This window comes from Eptatretus burgeri, chromosome 5 (assembly GCF_056783735.1).
Source record: "Eptatretus burgeri isolate ZD-2024b chromosome 5, Ebu_testis_v1, whole genome shotgun sequence".
Taxonomy (NCBI): Eukaryota; Metazoa; Chordata; class Myxini; order Myxiniformes; family Myxinidae; genus Eptatretus; species Eptatretus burgeri.
In genome coordinates, this window is record NC_140965.1 from 43,747,096 (window position 1) to 43,767,324 (window position 20,229).

General features: G+C 36.1%; 1 protein-coding gene across 4 annotated transcripts in view; it reads left to right on the plus strand.

Moving 5' to 3' along the window:
• The first annotated feature begins 1,408 nt into the window (after window positions 1-1,408).
• Window positions 1,409-20,229, plus strand: part of LOC147026334 (uncharacterized) — a 40,797-nt gene continuing 21,976 nt past the window's right edge. For 2 of the 4 annotated variants that reach the window (XR_015058291.1, XM_085881642.1), the window contains exon 1: window positions 1,409-1,680. Coding sequence is in view for 1 of the 4 variants with exons in the window: in XM_085881642.1 (XP_085737768.1) it covers window positions 1,497-1,680 (184 nt within the window). In the remaining 3 variants the exon portion in view is untranslated. The remainder of the gene's footprint in view (window positions 1,681-20,229) is intronic. The other 2 variants (XR_015058292.1, XR_015058293.1) reach the window with 2 other exon arrangements.

A 20,229-nucleotide genomic window follows, 5' to 3' on the forward strand; every position in this document is an offset into this window, starting at 1 on the left:
CATTTTCATGAGCCCAAGGTCGAATTTAAAATTTTCAGGCCATTCTCTAAAATTTCAAAATGTGCCTTAGGGCCAGCCGAGGCTTAATCCGGCACTGGTTCTGAGGAGTATAGGACACATAGCTCTGTCCAACAAATGCCTCCACAAGTTTTTACCCCAGGTGTTCGTCGTGGGACGAGATATCGTTGAGGCCCTGAATGGACCAAGGACTTTGTTATGTGACATGTTTGCTACTTTTTGGGGAGGGGGTGGGGGGAGGGTTCATCACCAGCCAGTTGTTATTTTCACAAAAAAAATGAATATGTGGTATTGGGAGTTACATGAATATTAATGAATGAAGAGCTGGAACTGATGAGGCGGAACCGAGAGTGACGTCAGCAGACTGTGGAGTGTGGAGCACGTGACGTGATTAAAAGTAGATGAGTGAAAGATCCTTCGTGTGGGTTGTCTTTGCTTGTACACAACACACTCAGAGAGTAGTTAATGCATGGAATGGAAAGGTAGTGGCAGCACAAACAGTCGATAACTTTAAATTGGAATGAGATAGGTACCTGGAGGAATTGGAATTAGATAGGTACCTGGAGGAATTGGAATTAGATAGGTACCTGGAGGAATTGGAATTAGATAGGTACCTGGAGGAATTGGAATTAGATAGGTACCTGGAGGAATTGGAATTAGGTAGGTACCTGGAGAAATTGGAATGAGAGGGTAAAGCATACCGGGATATGAGCAGTACTTGTATCAAGAGTATGGTGGATGGTGATTGTGTGTAGCTTTGTTGATTGTGACGTGTACGAGAGGGTCTCGTCAAGGGATAGTGTGTGCTTGGTCTTTCATATTTTTCACCTTAAAACCGCATTTGTCCACATCCCCCCCCCCCCGCACCCACCAAAAAAAAAAAAATTCCCCCATTTATATTTTGAACATACCGGGTGTGTCCCATCAGCAGTGCGCTTGATATCGCTTGACAAGCCAGCCGTTCCTTATCAACCATGTCCTTGGAGTGCTTGCTTGAGTGCTTAAGCCGCTTGGCGAGCGCCCTACAAGCTGATTGGTGATGGAACACACCACACAACCCTACTGATATGAATGAGGATGCCACACTTTTCTCACCCCCACTCCTCGCCCCATCCCGCCCAACGGAACGATTTAATGTGGCGCGATGTGGCGCAGGCATGATGGCGATCTGGGCCGAATGGCCTCTTCCTGCGTCAAATGTCCTCGTTAATCGTCTGAGCACCATCACCATCAACGCCATGAAAAGAATATTTGAACAGGAAGGAAGGAACGTACAATCATATTTGAATGGTTCTTGTAATTCGTGGCACTGAAACATTTCACATCATTTGGGTCACAAATACAATAATAATACAATATATATATATATATATATATATATATAACCGACCGAAGGGATTTCTTGATGACACGTATCACCATGGTGATGAAGAGTCCGTCCGTTATTGTTACATCACTTCCTGTCGTGTGCAGACCGGATGAGGTTGGGCGTTGAGCGGAGAGAGAGGAGCCAGGGAGGAGCCAGAGAGGAGCCAAGGAGGATGCCAAAGCGGGTTCCGTTGGTTTTGTCCGTGCTTCCTCTACTGTTCAACATCCCGTTCGTCTTGTCCCACTCTGCACAGACTCCAGGTTCTTCAAGCTCCGTGAACGATGGTAACCATGGTAACGATGTACAAGAACCGATGAAATCAACATGACTTACATATTATAATTGGAACCGGACAAATCCGGAGTAAATGTGCAGCGTGTCGTCGGTCGGTCGTGTCATGGTCGGTCGTGTCATGGTCGGTCGTGTCATGGTCGGTCGTGTCATGGTCGGTCGTGTCATGGTCGGTCGTGTCATGGTCGGTGTCGAAGTGTCAGTCGAACGGGTCTGGGAGTCGGGACTTGGGGAAAGGTTCGAACACGATGGAACAACTGGAGGGAGGCAACACGAGCGCAGCATTTCCGTTTGCTCCGTGCTTGGATGGGTCTCCCGTCCTTCATCAAAGAACACCATTTAATTATTTATTACTTTTAACAGTCCAGGTCAAAATTAAATAATCGATTTCCGATGTTAATAACAACAGCAACATCATCTTTACCAACAATGAGAGAAGAAAACGAGGTGGGATGGAAGGGATTAGTGATGTGAGCGAGTTAAGCGACCGAGAGGGTGGGGAGGGTTTCAGTTGGGGGTTGTCCCCCCCCCCTCCCACGGTGGGGCAATTTTGTCATTTTAACATTGAATTCGGACATTCGAAGACTCTTTTATGCAAAATTAAAGCAGAATAATCATGTTGTCCTGATGAAATAAATAAATATATACTCGTAGATATTTACATGTAACTTCTGAATATGTTTTGGACTTTACATTATACAAGTAAATACAAACCATCGCTTTGTTGACGAGAATATTAACGGGGGGGAAAGGGGGAGTAAGGGGGAGGGGAGGGGAGCAAGAGGAGAGGAAGGGAAGGGAGCTAGAGGAGGGTGAGGAAAGGAGGGGAGCGAGAGGAGAGTGAGGGAGGGGAGCGAGAGGAGAGTGAGGGAGGAGGGGAGCGAGAGGTGAGGGAGGGAGGGGAGCGAGAGGTGAGGGAGGGAGGGGAGCGAGAGGTGGGCGAGTGAGGAGGGGAGCGAGAGGTGGGTGAGGGAGGGGAGCGAGTGGTGGGTGAGGGAGGAGAGTTGAGGAAGAGGGGAGTGAGGAATGGTGAAAGAGTAAGAAAAGAGTGGGGGGGAGAGCGACACATCATCAAACGTCGCTATACACTCCGGGAAGGGGGGAGGGTGTGAGAGGGAAAGGTTGGGGAGCGAGAAGGGGGAGGTAGTGGGAAGGGGGTTTGGGAGGAGGAAAGTGTGAGGTTCTCAAAGGGAAGGGAAGGCAGTGTGAGGAGTGGTGAAAGGAAGGGCGTTAAAACATGCCCAAACAGCAATATTTTCTTTTTAACTGACGAGTTCAATATAAAACCGGGCAGAAGAATTTTAAACCCAAGCTATCTACCTGGCAAAGGCATGCTCACGCATGCAGCGACCTTTGCACTCCTCTGCTTGGCTCACTCCGAATCTGATTTGTTCATACTAGCCTATGGGGAAGCAGTTTTAAATCCAAAACGAAACAATCAGTCCTTAACAGAGGGGAAAGGTGGGGAAGCAGGTGGAGGGAGAGGGGATGGAGAGAGACAGACAGAGACACGAAAGGGGAGGGGTCAGAGAAAGAGAGAGGGATAGGAAGAGGAGTGAGAGAGGAAGAAGGGAGAAAGAGGAAGAGAGGAGATTCCAGCAGATGTCACACCCAGTTTAACGTCGAGCCGAGACACGGCACACACATTGATGAATAACCCTGCCTGTGAAACACTGGGATGACAGTTTATAGCTGGGTCTGGAATTTAACCAAAGCTAGACAGCTTGGAGCAAGTGTGCATACCACTCGGCTATCCTGCTGTGATGTGATTTTGTAACAACAATTTTTTTTTAACCCATTGTAATCATCGAATTTATTTTGCCTTCCCAACTCTGGTATCAAACCGTGCTGACGCCATCGAAGCTTGAAGAGCATGCTCCGAGGGGTTCAACCAAGCACTCCAACAAAACGGTTGAGGAAATTTTAAAAACGAAACGTTTAATTTACTTGTATGTATTTATCTATGCCGAAGTGGTGGGTTATATAATGAAAGAACATCTAAGAAAAAGGAGAAACGTGGTGTAAAATAAAATTGCACATTTTCAGTAAGCCAGCCACCGCCCGATGCACCGCAGAACAACGTGGGGCCAATGCAGGCGAGTGGCCCCTGAACTTTGTTCAAGTCGATCGATAAATAGTATATGCCTGGTGTTGGCTTAATGGTTAGGGTGGTGGGCTTGGGGTCATAGGATCCTGAGTTCAAATCCCACTTTTCTGTTGAATCAATACCAGGTGGGGTTGACTCTGCCTGTCATCCTTCCGAGGTCGGCAAAATGAGTGTCAACTTGCTGGTATCCTTTGTTGGAGCGGCGACCTGTCCAGTGTTGTGCCCAATCGCCAAGAAGACTGCCGAAACAGTCTTGCTCTGCATAGAATGCAGAGCAAGAGTATGGTCCCACTGGATGGATAGAATATATAGTATTCAGTGACAGTGTAAATATTGTAGAGCATTCGTCAAGTGGCTTAAGCACTCAAGGAAGCATTCCAACAAAATGGTTGATAAGGATCGGCTGGCTTGGTAAGCGATTAGCGATCGTCGATCCATCATTATATGAAACACCTGCTGGAGACCTCCGAAATAGCGAACTTTGTCCAAATTGGACAAATGATTTTTTTATATATTTTTTAGCAGTCAACTGCTGCAAAGTTCAATCCTGCAGCTTGAATTTTGTAATTGTTCTTAGTTTTAGAGAATATAGAGATTATGGCATGTGCGGAAATGAAAAAAAGCCATGAACGCTGGCGTCTCCGGGTGTCAATAAGCATTGCAATGTATCCAGCGATTCGTCGGTATGATGATCAGGCATTCGATGATATGAGTGAGGAAAGAGAGAGAGAAAAAAAACTTTATCGTTAAATTGTTTGCAGCCATTTCCAAGTCAAGGCATTGTTGAGCAAGGCTGAACAAAATGGTAAATTAAGACCCCATCGAGGGAGAGTGAGGTGTTCGAATTTATGACAAAAAGAAACACTGAAAAAATGTTCCCCTTGCTCTATTTAGCAAAATTATATTTTTCAATGTAATGTAAATTTTTGCGCCCCCCCCCACCCCCGCTCCCAAACTAAATCGTGGATCCGCCCCGATAAGTTGTAATGAGAACAGCACTCAGTAAAGCGCATACCTTCACCAGGCTGAACATTTTCATTTTTACTTCTGCCACCAAATGTGCTCACAAAAAGGTGGATGGAGGTTTGTTTTTCACCCCTGTTTGTCTGTCTCTTTGTCTGCCTATGAGAAGGATACCTCAAAAGTTATGGATGGATTTGGCTGGAACTTGGTGGACAGGTTGATTGATAAATTTGGAGAACTCGGAAAAGGTTGATACAGAGAACCTCTGAATAAATTGTTCATCACCTTCATTCAATTCTTCTCACAGCCTAAATGCTCCATCATCAGTTCTGTTCTACACTGCATAGGAGAGTGCCTGGAGCCCTTTAAGGGTAACTTTTTGTCACTTCTCGGGCGGTGACTTCTGGCATGTGATGCAATGACTATAATCAGTTGAAGATAGTTTCCTCTTGTGCACATTATCCATCATGTTACTTCAATAGATTATCTGAAAATACATGAAATGTACAACCATGAGGCATTCATACCAGTGATTCATTAGGCTTATATTAGAATGAAAATGGACTGTTCGAATCGATAATTTAAGTTTCATGAACAATTTTGATGATTTTGCGACTAAAATGACCTCATTTTGACCAAGGTCATCAGAGGTCAAATATTAGGTCACCAACTGAAAGAGGATCTAAGATTTCTTATAGATGTTTCATAACAGCTGGTTATCTTCACGTATTATGTAGTTATGGACATTATTTGGTCAACAAGCGGTGCTGAAAATCACACCGATTTTACGATGGGGTACCCACTTTCAAACCCCGATTCTGGTGGTTTCACAAGACAAGTGGCAAGACAAGTAAGCCTGTTGATTCTGAATCTACAGATATTAAACTAAACTAAAATTGTGACATGCAAAGTATAGGAAGAGGTGTCCTCTGGTAGTTTGTACATATTGCTGTGTTTGAGCCTGGGAGCAACTGCAAAAATCTATCTGTCCGGATTCTTGTCGACATCTTTGTTCCTTTCACATTTCTTTTGAATTTTTAATTTTTTTTACAATTCTCTTTATTCACTCTAATTCTTGCTTTTTATTCTCTTTCATCTCATTTACTCTCTATTTCTGTTTCGTTATCTATCTCTCGAAGGAGAAGTAAATTATTGCAGAAATTTTTCTGTGAGGCTCACTTGGCTGTGCCTCGATGAGTTTGAGGGTAATGGAGTAGCAGCTGAAACCAGAATCCTATCCAGGTTCCTACTGATGACTCCATCTTTGCTTTTTACTTCTTCAGGTTCCTTCTTGGTCTTCCGTTTGATCATGAACATCCTAAAATAAAGCCTTTTTGCCCATGTGGAGCCCAGACTACTCGGTACCAATCTAATTCCAGTTTAAACCAATCTACCGTTTGTGCTGCCACTATGTCTCCAGGGAGACCATTCCATGCATTATTAAACTACTCTCCCATTGAAATACTCCTGCTTTCCAACTGTTTTCTCCTCTTCTTCACTCGCAAGCTCTGTCCCCTGGTCCTATCACTGTGTATTCTGCTGAAAAAACTTCTTCACTTATTCTATCCATACCCTTTCATCCATCCATCCATCCATCCATCCATCCATCCATCCATTGGGACCGTACTCTGTGGAGAGCGTTGGTGCTGCCTAAGCAGTCTCCTTGGCTATGGGGCACAATCCTGGACGGGTCACCACTCCGACGCAGGATACCAGCAAGCTGGTAATCATTTTGCCAACCTCAGAATGATGACAGGCAGAGTCAACCCCACCTGGTATTGATTCAACAGCCGAGTGGGATTTGAACTCAGGATCCTAGGATCCCAAGCCTACCACCCTAACCATAAAGCCAACACCAGGTATATTCCAAATGAGGCCTCACTAAATTCCTTTATCGTGCTAACATAGGCTGGCAAGATAGCTTACAGGGCTCATCACCTGCTTTTGAGCCGTTTTCGCCAGGTTCAATTTCCAAGCTGCCATATAAAATGGATCCTACTGTTTTGGAGGCAGGTGTTGCATGAATCTTTCATCTCATAGCACCCAGAGACAGAGCAGCAGTGCAACCTGTCCAGGGTTGGTTGCCAGCTGCAGAAACTTTCATATACAAACCTTGCTACTCCTAGGAATTTGGGTACTTACAAACCCAAATTCCAAGTTGTCAGTTTATATACAAGCAATGGTTACATGTGAAACAGTCACAAAGTGGAAGGTTAAAGGTTCAAACATACCATGTGCATGAGTGTTGGGTGCGTGTAACATCAACCATAATTTTTTTCTTTGTGAGATTCCTTGCATGATTCTGTTGGGGAGGCCGTCCTGGCCTTTGTACAGCAAAGTAGTGCAGGGGCATTTAAACATTACCTACACAATAAAAGTGTGACAAATGAAGTCAACTAACATTCTTCAAAGGAAGAAAATGAAGGGAGTTTGTTGGAGAAAAGGATAGGAAATAAAATTACTGCACAAGGGTTCGGGAGAAAAAGGAGATGGGATTAGAGTAAGAGGAGGAAGTAATATCAGGGGCATGTGGAGAAAGGTGTGGATTGAAACTCTCCATATTGACACATAACAGGATGGCCCCAATAATGCAAGGTTTGGCCTTTGAGTTCTTTACTGTCAGGGTGATAATGATGGAATCCTGGGTTCAAATCTCATTTAATTTTGATTTTCTTTTCATTCATCTCTAAAGGTCTGGCAAAAGTATGTTAATGTGTCAAAATCATCCTAATATAGTATGTAGTTATCCTAATATCATACGAATATAGTATACAGAATCCCCTCCCTTCCTCATCCCTTCCCCCCCAACCCAAGCAGTTGTAATGCATATTGCTCCTGTTATTCTTCATGCTCTTAGCTCGGCCTTTGTGGTGCAGTTTCATATCCATGTGTGCGTGGCTAAATGTCAATCGTTTCAAAGGTGCAATCTGTTCTGTAAGCCTGTCTTAACCCGTCTACCCCTTCCTTTTTATGATTACAACTCCCCTCTCCCTGATTGAAACACCACTCACTGTCTCCATCAAATTGCTTGGGCCTTTCCGTCCAGTGTGGGATTGGTGTGAATTGCTTTGGAGACTAGTCAGGAGAGGCTGTTGCGGGTGACACACAACCCCGTGAGTGGCTTATAAGAGGGGAAAGCCAAGGTTGTTGTCAGTCAGTCGCACTGTTTTTAATTTTTTTTTTCCAATTTAACCTTTTATAGTTTGTACACACAATTTTGTTTAAATCCCAAATTCCCAAGACCAGCAAGTTGCCCGTGCCTGCACGGGATTCTAAACAGGGTAGGAATGGAGGCAGCAAAAATGCAAATGGCGTCTTCTGTCATCGAGTCGGCAAGCTGGGAGCAACAATTCACATTTATTGCCACATCTGATGTAATTCAAATGCTCTAATGGCAGTGAGGTGCTCCATTTGAAACTGTTTGATACATCTAGCTTTTTGATGCATATGGTCCGTGATAAATATTTGTATTGGTGTTAAAGCCAGCGACCAATTATAAATTAATAGTAGGATTCAAGTTTACACTCACTCTTTCAGAATTCTCTCCCATTTAATGTGTTCCTTTTGAAACTATTCAAAGATAATTCCTGCTCATTTTTCCATTCTGGTAATCACCAACATAAAACGCGCTTTATTTCCTAAATATGATGCATCATACATTTTCATTGAATATGAGTAGGGTAAGAATACTGGTTCTGGCTCACTTTTCCCCATGTAAATGAATGGGGGATTTTCAGCGATTCCCTTTTTTTTTTCCCTAAAAATAAACCCCCTTTTTATCCCAAGGTATATTTATTTGTCTCCCCTTTTAACCTGGAGGTTGAACCTCATTGAATTGAACACCTGGGGGTTGAACAGCTCACTCATTGAACCTATAAAGATTTGTTCATTCTCAAATTCCTTCAATAGTTTAATTTTCTTTGCACAATAATCCCCATCTAAAATATTGACAAACAAAACATTTGAATCTTTATATTTTTTAAGATACCCCTTTTGTGCCATTACGAAATGATAAACTTCTCTTAATGCTCTTGTTTGACCACCTCCTGAGCCACATATCATTTTGAGATTATAGTAAATTGTTTTTTCATTGTTCAATTGATAACCATCAAAGTTTTCAGTCCATTCAAGGATATTCATTTTTTTCTTTACATCCTCTAACTTACTACTTTTTAAATTGATTCGCTTATTTGTTTTATTTACCTTTGTTTTAGTTATTTTTTCAACAAGACTTATTTGATATTTTTCACATTCATTATGTTTTCCATTTATATACCAAGACTGAGATTTTCTCCACTCTTTAGTTTGATTAATACTTGGTTTAACCATTTATATATTGTGAAAAAACGCGGCGGTAGCCCTTAAAAAACCCTAACCCATCTTCCCATCGTTAAAACACAATCTATTCTATTTACTCTATCATACAATATCCATATGGAACACAATCTATTCCATTATCTAAAATAAATCTCTTATCATCAAAGGCTCCTAATGCCTTTTTATTTACTTCTTCACTATATATGTTATGTTTATAACTTCTTATTGTATTCATTTTCCTATATTCTTCTTTCTTATTCATCAAACAATTATAATAATTTCTAAAAGTTATTGATTTCTTTATTACATATTTCTTTATTCCCTTTAACCTCTTATCAATCTGTTCACCATACTTATAAGCATATGCCTTTGCTCTCAATCCAATAAACTCACTCATTACTTTTCCACCCAACTCATCCTTAAACTTACCAATAACCTTTTCATTCTTTTTGGAAAATAACTCACTCTTCTTGCTGAAATTACTTGTATCATATACTCCAATATTTTTCTTCATATCTTCATAAACATCATCAGTTTTTATATCTAGGATAAAACTATCAGTGTCCATATACAACAATGAAACATTTTCACCATACTCTTTCTTTAAGTCATTATACAAATAATCATACATCAATATCTTTGATAAATCAAGAACTGCTGTTCCAATATAAATTGGTTTATCCATTACAATACTTTCCTTTTTCATATGAATTGCAGAAAAGTTCTCTGAAAAAATCTCTTCTCTCTTAAAACTTGGTTTATTTATCAATCTCGAAGCTTCTTTCCAAGATGTTGCGAATCTAATGTTTTGCCTGTTTCTAACATTTTCCATAGTCTTTCCAAATACAGCATTATTCATTAATTTATAAAAGTCCCCTTCAAATTTTACTTTTGTATTTGCTCTCATATCTGTATTGAATTGAATATACTTTTTCACCCAAGGACTTTGTTTAAATTTTAAAACTCTATGAATTTTAGCTACTCTCAATCCTTCTCTCAAAAACTGTTTTAAGCTTCTCTGATGTAAAACATATCCCTCTTTATCATATAATGTTGTTAATAACTTTTCTGTTGATTTGCCTTTAATATTAAAACTCTTATGATAATCACTGAACCATTCTTTCTTTGGGGTTTCTTTCTCACATGCAAAAGGAAGGTCTTTATGCTTATTATGAAGAACACTCGGGTACCTCAAATCAACTTCAAAATAATAACCTTCTTCTTCGTCATTCAATTCCTCTTGAGAAGAAATAACAATATTCATCAAAGCCTTTTCATAATCCTTTTCTTCCACCCACTCTAATTTACCATAAGGCAGAGATTGAGACATTGCCCATCCATACAAATTATTAGCATCAAAATACATCAAATAATTACTATCTTTTTCACTATCATAATTTGGGAGATATTTATTATTTGCTTTCGCATATCTTTTTGAACATACTTGTGATATTCCACCTCTCTTGGACTTCTCAATCATCAAAAGCATATCAACATCACTGATTAAATCTATATCTTGTTTTGTCATTTTCAACATTGCACTCCAAGCTAAACCAGGAGCTATGAAATAGTGGGCAGGATCTAATCCATAACAATTTTTATTATGACAGAGTGTTCTAAAAGCCTCAAACACATCAGCTAACAATAAAACATCTGTTTTTAGATATAAATCATGATATTCTCCAAGGTTCTTTATCTTAAATATTTTCCATATTTCTTGTGCGTGTTTATATTCCTTATCACTTATCTCTTCTTCATAAAGGTTATTATAGAAACTTTCTTTTGAAGGAAGTTGTGTTTCTTTAAATCTCATAAATGAATCCATATAATCATAAGGATAAATTCCCTTACTTGTAAGAATTTTCTCTTTACTTTGAATTTCATTCCTTGTTTGAATTTCCTCTCTCGTAAGAATTCCTTCTTTAATCAGAATTTCATCTTTAATCTGAATTTCCTCTTTAGTTAGAATTTCATTCATTGTTCGAATTTTCTTTATAATTAGAATTTTATCTTCAGTTAGAATTTCTTCATTAATTAGAGTTTCCTCTTTACTTTGAATTCTCTCTTTAATCTGAATTTCCTCTTTAGTGAGAATTTCCTCTTTTGGAAAGAATGAATTAAGATTTGGAAAAGAGTCCGTGGAGCTTAGATTTGATGCGAGGTAGGCTAGTGGTGTTCCCATAAACTTGTAAGAATCTAGAAACCTAATACGAGTTAAAGGTTTTGTGAATATCATTTTTGAAAATGAAATATACTTTTGACTTGTGTTTGTTATAGCAGAAATATTCCCTGGTGTTTTTGAAAGTTCATTTATAAATAGATGTGTATCATAGTTGGCGCTGTTGTGAAGAAAGACTGGAATAAAAGAAGGTAATTTATAATTAAGATTACAACAGGAATGAGCGGGACCTCTATATTTACCAGTAAGATGACAATGGTCTCTAACTTTAGACTCCTTAATTTCCCCCTTACAAATATGACAGATATTGTTCATTCTAAATTCTAATTTTTCTTCTTTGGTTAATTTCATCGGTTCATTTGTTTCTTTCATTAATTTAGTGAGTCTTATACAATCCTTTTCTAATCGTTTTACAAACTCTTGTGAAGCATTTTTTCCACGATAATGTTCAAGTTTGTTATACTTTTCTCCAACAGATGATTTGATATAATAACAGAAACCACAAGGAATATGTTTTTGATATTTATTTGTATATGGTTCTTTTGGATTAGGAGAAGCAGTATTTATCTTTTTAAGGATACATTCAAAATCAGCGTATATCACAAATGGGTGCATGATAGATTTATTATAATCTTCAAAAGAAATCTTTTCACCAGGTTTAGGCATTGTAATTACAGCTGATTTATGATTACTACAATATTTTGAATGTTGTTCTAATCGTTCTTTTGTATGAAATGAATTAAGACATCGCTTACAAGGATATATTTTGTTTGCTGTTCTGAATACCTGAGAAGAGATTAATCTTGATAAATTATTGATGTATGTGTAATGTGAATTCTTTCCAACACTAAAATATAAAAGGTCAATGTGTGTTTCTTCATTTTTATAGTTGTTTGAAATTTTTAATATTTGAACTTTGTTTGTATCCGTTAATCCATATACATTAATAGAAAGATTATTCTTTTTCTCAAATTTAGGAATATCTGTTAGTGGCATTGGGAATTTAAAATCTTTAATGTCCAAGGTATTCTCATATTTCATATATTGTTTTACTCTTTCTGAATTACATTTTGGTGGATGAAAGTGAGCAAGAACAGACCAGAGAAAACATTTATTATCATTGTTCTTCATATTAACAACTGCCTTCTTTAGTTTTATTTCTTTTGGTAATTCAATGTAAGAAGAAGCTTTAAGAGGGTTTGATTTTAGAATGTGTATATCTAAAAAGATGATTTTTTAAATATTGAATCCACTTCCTACCACTGTATTATCAACATCCTCCTCTTGTCTTGATAGTTCTTCATAAACCCCACTATTCAAAAAATCTTGAAATGATGTTATAAAATGAAGACCTGTTCTCATATAAGGAGTATGTTCTTCATCTTGTCTTTTCATATTCATTTTCACTCCCATATAAAACTTTAAAGTTTTCATTTCTTTTAATGTCTTTTTAATAAATTTTTCAACATCGGGTTTCACTATTTCAATTGATTCAGCTATTGATGATGGACCGGGTTCTCCAAATTGAAAAATCCTTATTTTTATATGCCCTTTAAATGCCCCATCAGTGTTTTCAATATAATAGTCTCCCTTTACTTTAAACTCATTTTTCTTGTGTTTTTGTGATTGAAGATGTTTATTATAACTACTCTTCAAAACATCATTTGAACAGATATCACAATGTTTTCTTTCCAACTCAAGAGGAGATATTTGATGAAATAGATTAAATGTGTGTTTGTTGGTTCGGAGGTGTTTTCTATAATGTTTATATTCGTGATTACAAACATCGCAGTACGTTGTATTCACCATATTTATAGAATAAAACTTTGCTTAAACTAAAATTTTCTTGATGAAAATTTCGTTTAATTTATAGGTGAATCTGTGCTTAAAAACATTTTATCCTCCAACTTTTTCACTTAATAAATACAATGTTTCAAGACACAAAAGACAAGTTTCAATCAATCTCTTCATCTGTTAAAGATACTGAGAAATATGTCAAGGATGTAAAATTGAACAAAGATAAATATAACAACTATTGGATAAAAACTATTGTGGTAAATAATATGAGTTCTTCAATTTCCTTCAGTGGAAGGGCTTTTAGTATACCTGGTAGAACATCAATTAAAGTATCTCCAACAAAAGTTTCTCCTCTCCTTCTAGTAATATATTCAAAACTAGAAAAAGCAATGAAACAAGAAAAAGTATCAAAGAACAAAAACCTTATGGATGAAGCTTTAGAAAGAAAAGATAAGACCATCTGTAATATGCAAGGAGAAATTTGTATTTTTTTCAACAACCCTAAAGATGTAAATCCTGATGAAATAAAGGATGTTAATATATCAGGTGAAATGACATTTCGTTCAATAGTAGTTAACGATAATTTTAAAATTACCTTTAATATAAAAAATGTTGTCGTTGAATCTGATAATGAAAAAAAGTATATCGATATCGATGGTAATATACAACTGAAAGTATAGATGAATTTCAGTTTAAGTAAAGTTTTACTTTATAAATATGCTAGACTTTCCTGATTCTCCATATGACAAATTTGAGAATTGTCCTGCGTGTGAAAGACGGGGATTAAACACAGAGTCAAAAGCCTATAAACAATGTATATTCTGTGATTATCTTCTAATTAATGATAATAAAAAATATAAAAAGGAAAATAATTCTTTTAGATTTACACCAAAAATGAATTACTTTACAAGATTGATTAGAGAAATGAATGTAAAGTATGAGGGTGATAACACACCTTTCCTTACAAGGGAAGAAACTGAACGTATAAGAGAAATGTTCAAAGGATTGTTGTTGTATATTATTCATGGATGTAATTTTCAGGGAAATATCAACACAAGATATTGTATAAATAAAATAATGGATTATCTTGAAATTAAACCTGAACTTAGGATAAAATATAGAGTTTCTAAAAAAGCCAATAATAAATTAAATAACCTGTTTTTCAAATATATAAATGAATGATTTTTTACCTATTTGGGAAAATAAGATAAAATTTAACAACCATAAAAATCTCCCAAATTCATTAAGATGTCTCATAGTTGGTTCAAGTGGATGTGGAAAAACCTGCTTACTTTTAAAAATGCTCCTCACTCCCAACTTTTTAGATTATGATAATTTAATAATTTTCACAAAGTCGAGTTTTCAACCAGAGTATCAACTACTCTCACAAGGTTTTAATGCTGGTCTTCAAAAAGAAGATATAATCGGTTTATTTAAACGTCAAAAAAACCTAAATGATTATAACATTGAAGATATAATTCAACTATTTTGTGATACACAGAGATGTAAAAAGAAATCAAATCCTATAACTTGTATTCTTAGTGATAATACGGATGATATACCGTCTCCCCAAGATTTGGATAAATCAAAAAGAACCTCGTTATCTTTGATGATTGTGTTAATGAGAGAAACCAAACGGTAATGGACAGCTACTACACAAGAGGGAGACATTCTTCTTGTAATTGTATTTATCTTAGTCAATCGTACTTTCAACTTCCTCGTCGTTCCATCAGAAACAATGCTAATACTTTTATTTTATTCAAGTTAAATTCAATAGATATCAATAATTTTTGGAGAGATAATTGTTCTACATTATGTAGTAAAAAGAAATTTGAGGATTTCATGAAGCACACGACTGAAAAATATAAATATATTGTTGTGAAACAAGATGAGATATTAAGGGATATATTTTTTGTTTTATAAACAATTACATATATAAATGACAACTATTATTATAAATCTTGTGGGTAAATCTGCTTCTGGAAAAAACTTTCATAAATCAAGGTTCTTGTGTAGTACAAATGAGAATATTGTAAATTTACTTAAAAAACACCCCGTGATACGCATTGTATCAACAACAACTAGAGCAATAAGACCTGGAGAAATAAAAGGTGAAGATTATCACTATATTTCAGTGGAGGAACATATGCGATTGAGGAATGAAGGACAAATATTTGAGGAGGTTTCTCTTGGTACAACAAAATATTCACATTGTAAGAGTGAGTTAAGGAAACTAAAATCTGGTGGTGTTGGGATATTAGAAACTAATCCAGAAGGAACGAGACAAATTATTAAATATCTGAGCGGAGTGAAGATTTTATCATTCGGTTTTGATGTTGATGAAGAAACTCAACGCAAACGTATGAAAAGCAGAGATGCAAGTATTAGTGAAGAAGAAATTACAACTCGCATTAATGTTAATAAAGAATTTGATGAAATATTTAAAGAAAAGGATTTATTTGAACACATCTACTTGAATGATGAAGAAAAGGAAAATTTCCCTGTTAATCTTTACAATTCATTAAATGATATTTTACAATAAATAAATGGATACAAAAGAAAGAGCAAGAAGATTTAAGGAACATCAAGAGTTGGTTTCAAAAGTTGTAAAACAACAGGAAGACATAAAGAAGAAACGCAGACAGAAACTAACGGGCGAAGAAGCATTTGAAAGAAAACAAGAGAAATTTTTTAAACCACTTTTAAAAACTTCCCAAGAAAAAATGAAAGATGTTTCCACAGTTCCCACAGTAGAATATACTCCCAGAAAGCTTCAAATGTTAAAAGATTTCAGTCAAATGACGGAGGAAGAATTAGAGCATTTAGGAGAATTAGAATATGATGATGAAGGTTTATTTCAACAACTGGAAGAGATTAATCAACCCCCTGATTATATTGTGAATGCTATTCAAAACAATGAATATTCAGCGGATTCAAAAACCAAAGCAGGACTCATTCCAACAGAACAACCAGCAATATTTCATCTTGTTCAAGAAAAGGTATTGATATTTAATGATGAATTAAGGTTCCTAAGTTCTGCTCAACCCCCTGTTAAACTAACTCCGAGATTAATGTTTCTTCTCACAAAAGATGGAAGACAAGGTTCAACTGTGAGGGATGAATCAAAGTATATTGATAAACCATTGGATATGAAAAATAATGATGATAGAGTATATATTGATTTGCTGAACACTCTAAATTATAAGGTTATTCTTTCTGGTAAAAGTAGGAAGAATGAGAAGGAGAAACACATTATTCAGGCTTTAAGTATCCTTGGTTCAGGTATTAGTTTTCTTCCAAATGACCCATCGCAATTAGTTAATAGACTGTTATTGTTGTTAGGCAGTAAGAAGGCTGGAAATAACAATTGTTTTAATGAAGCATCAGCCATTTTAGACCAGTTGATGAACATGAAAATAATTAATAAATCTCAATATAAAGACATTTTATCTCATATTAAATAAGGTGAGAAGCACAATCCTGAGTTTTAATTTCACAACAAGCGACCACACATCTTCATTCCCATACCCACTACAACTTGACACAACAAAAGAATATGAGGCATCTTTATTGTCCATGGAAACTTATAATACCTTATTTAATATAACCGAGAAAAATGACAAGTTTAGTTATAATCCGGGAAGTGGATACAAAACGATAACAGTCTCACCCGGAGCATACGAGATTTCTCAAATATCTTCCGAAATTGCTCGTCTTATGAAAGAACAGGGTGATGAACCAAAAAATATTGTTATAAACATTCAAAAACATACTTCAAAATCAACGATTAAAGTTAAAAATAACTACAAGGTTGATTTCACAATTGATAATTCATTTAGAGAGTTATTGGGTTTCTCCTCAAAAAGATTGAAACTAATGGGACGTTTTACAGTGATAATGTCATTCAAATATCCTCAGGAATAAATTCGGTGTTAATTCACTGTGATTTGATTGATGGTGCTTATAATGATGGAAAAAAACAAATACAATATTTTCATTCAGCGCATACTCAACCCCAATTGGTTATAAATTCAATATGGAACCTAAAAATTTGGTTTATCTACCTGTGTCAGGAAAAACCATACACAGAGTAAATTTTAGGATAACCGACCAAGATAATCGTGTGATTTCTTTTAATGGAGAAGTTATATCCATCAGAATTCACCTACGTGAAGTTTTCCAATAAATAAATACGATGGTTATTGTGAGGAAACACGAGTTGGGAAAATATAAAATAATTACAGGGGATGGGATGTTCCTTTCCCCGTACTACAAGGGTGAAGGTATGTATCTTGGTAGAGGATACTATAAACCTAAGAGACAAAGGGGTGTCAGACATCAATTTAGAGGAGATGGGATAATTGATACTCTCATGGGTATTGGTTCAACTATTCTTAAACATAAAGACCTAATTGGTTCAACTGCTTCTGCTGTGGGAAATGTAGCAGGTGCTGTAAAGAGTATAAAAGATGCTCAGAAGGAATCTCATAAATTACAAGCAATAAAAGAAATTAAGAAAGGTAAAACTCAGTTGTCCCCCAAGAACGACAGAAAATAATTCAAATACTTGGATCAGGGTTTCAAAAGTTTTAACATCTTTTTTCCTAAATAAATACAAGTATGGAAGCAATTGATAGTATCTATGATTTGGATGATACTATTATTATCTCAAACTCCACTAAAAAAGAAGATTACTTCAAGGTAAATGCAATAACTGGAACAGACTGGAATACAAATGGTACAAAAAGTTTTGAAATAAATAATCAACAAACCTATTTGAATCTCTCCGAAAGTTTCTTGTTGTGTAAATTTAAATTCACTAAGGCTGGGAATAACACAAACGCTACACTTGTAAATGATTTCTTCTGGAAAATGTTTGATAGTGTGCGATTGTATATTGGAACACAAGAAGTTGAAGCGGTTGATTATGTCTCTGCTGTATCTGAAATGATGAAATTTACACTCTATACATTCAGTGATAGAATGGGAAAGGGGTCTGTCGAAGGTTTTATTCCTGATATGTCAACGGGAACAAACACAGACCCTGGATATATTCAAAGGAAAGGAATGTATAATGATGATACAAAAGCAGAAAATAGTTTTACTGTGGCAGTTCCTCTTAAAGGTATATTTGGATTTTGTGATTATGATAAAGTTCTGTATGGTCTTAAAATTAGATTTCAACTACAAAGGAATGATAATGAAAATAGATTGCTTTTTGGTGTTGGTAGTGCTTTTGGTGAACAGAATAAATTTGTAATTGAGGAGATGAGTTGGTATATCAGTGAATATACTCCTAATCTTAAAACAGAAGAGATGTTGAATCGAATACTTAACTCAAAGAAACCACTCAGTGTATCATACCTCAAAAGAAGATGTCAACACGTTAAACTCAACCAAACTACTTACACGTGGAATTTGGGTGTTCTGGAAGGAAAGCCACGATATCTGTGGATGATTTTTAAAAAGCCAGATGGTGATACTGCGACTGATAAGAATAATGCATTGAGTGATAATGCTAAGGTGAAACAACTTCGCGTTTCTCTAGATGGAACATTTTATCCACGAGATAGATTGGAAATTAATTGGGAAAAAAATGATTTTGCTGAAGCATACAAGTCTTACCAAAAGGTGTGTGAAAGTAATGGAAATAAAGAACCTATTTTGGATATGACAGCATTTAAAAGTTTGTATACAATCTATGCGTTTGACCTGAGCGCTCAAAAGGAAACTATAAAGTCTAATCGAGTGGATACTTCCCTATACATTGAAAGAGGAGAGAGTGAAGAAGTTGATACATATTGTTTGCTTTTGGAAGAAACAGAATTGCAGATTAATACAGATAATGGTGTGATGATTAGTCTCACATAATTTTTTGTTAAATAAATGAGTGGCAAAGTACCAACTGCGGTATATGTTAATCAAATCAATCTTCATAAACTATCATCTTGTGTTCAAAATCAAAAGCCTTGTACGATTAACGTTAATACAATTCAGAGAAAAGGAGCAGTAAGAATTGATGTTTTGCTCACAAGAGAACAGGTTAAAATCTTGAATGACACTGGCTCACTTAAAATTAAAATGACAAAACCAATGTTGAAAAAATATTCAATAAGAGAGACGAGTGGAGGATTTCTCCCATTTCTAATTCCTTTATTTGCTGGTTTAAGTGCGGTTGGAGCATTGACGGGTGGTATTTCAACAGCGGTGAAAACTGCCAACGAAAGGAAGGCTCAACTCCAGGCTCAAAAAGAATTGGAAAGACATAACAAAGAGTTGGAGAAACAAATTAGTGGAAGTGGTGTAATTGTAGATTTTGCTGAAAAACTTGAAGGTCTGCCTGATAAAGCGAGATTGTTAGTTGGAGATATGCTTTCTTCTATAGCACAAGCAGGTGTAAAATTAACGAAAAGAGGTAATGGATTATATCTTTCTAATAAATAAATGAGCATTGATGAGTGGTTGAAAGAATTTGGAAAGAATACAACATCAAATTTACAACTTGCCAAATATTGTAAGAAATTAAAAATTCATAATGTGGTTATTTGTATGAGAGATGAATTAACAAATGTGCCGAAACATACAAAGAATATTATTATGAACTTAGAAGATAATGATGGGAACGGTTCTCATTGGGTTTGTATTTTTAATAGTCAAGACAAATATTATTTTGATAGTTTTGGTCTTCCACCACCTGTTGAAGTCATAAAATTCTTACAGAATGGTGTTTATCAAACATTTCAAGTCCAAGAATTAAATTCCAAGTGTTGTGGTCAATTATGTCTATATGTGTTATTTCAACTCAACAAAAATAAAAAATTTTTATGATATTATTTTTAATCTAATATAAATGACTTATGTTGGTAAAGATGGTTCTATCTTTGGTGTATCTCAAGAACTGGATATTGATTTATCAAATTATTATACAAAGGCACAGGCTGAACGACATAAATATAATATAAACAAAAATATTAACATGAAAAATGCTTATAAATGAAAAAATTATCCAAGCCCGACTGACGCGAATGACTTGGTGAGATTAAGCGATTTATCACAATATATATACTTGAATAAAACGGCTGTGTATTCCAAAGATACAGAAGTGTTGATATTTTCTCCAGGTCATACAGAATTCACAGTTCGAATTAAAATAAATTTTTATAAAGAAGGGCGTATCGTTTGTATGAG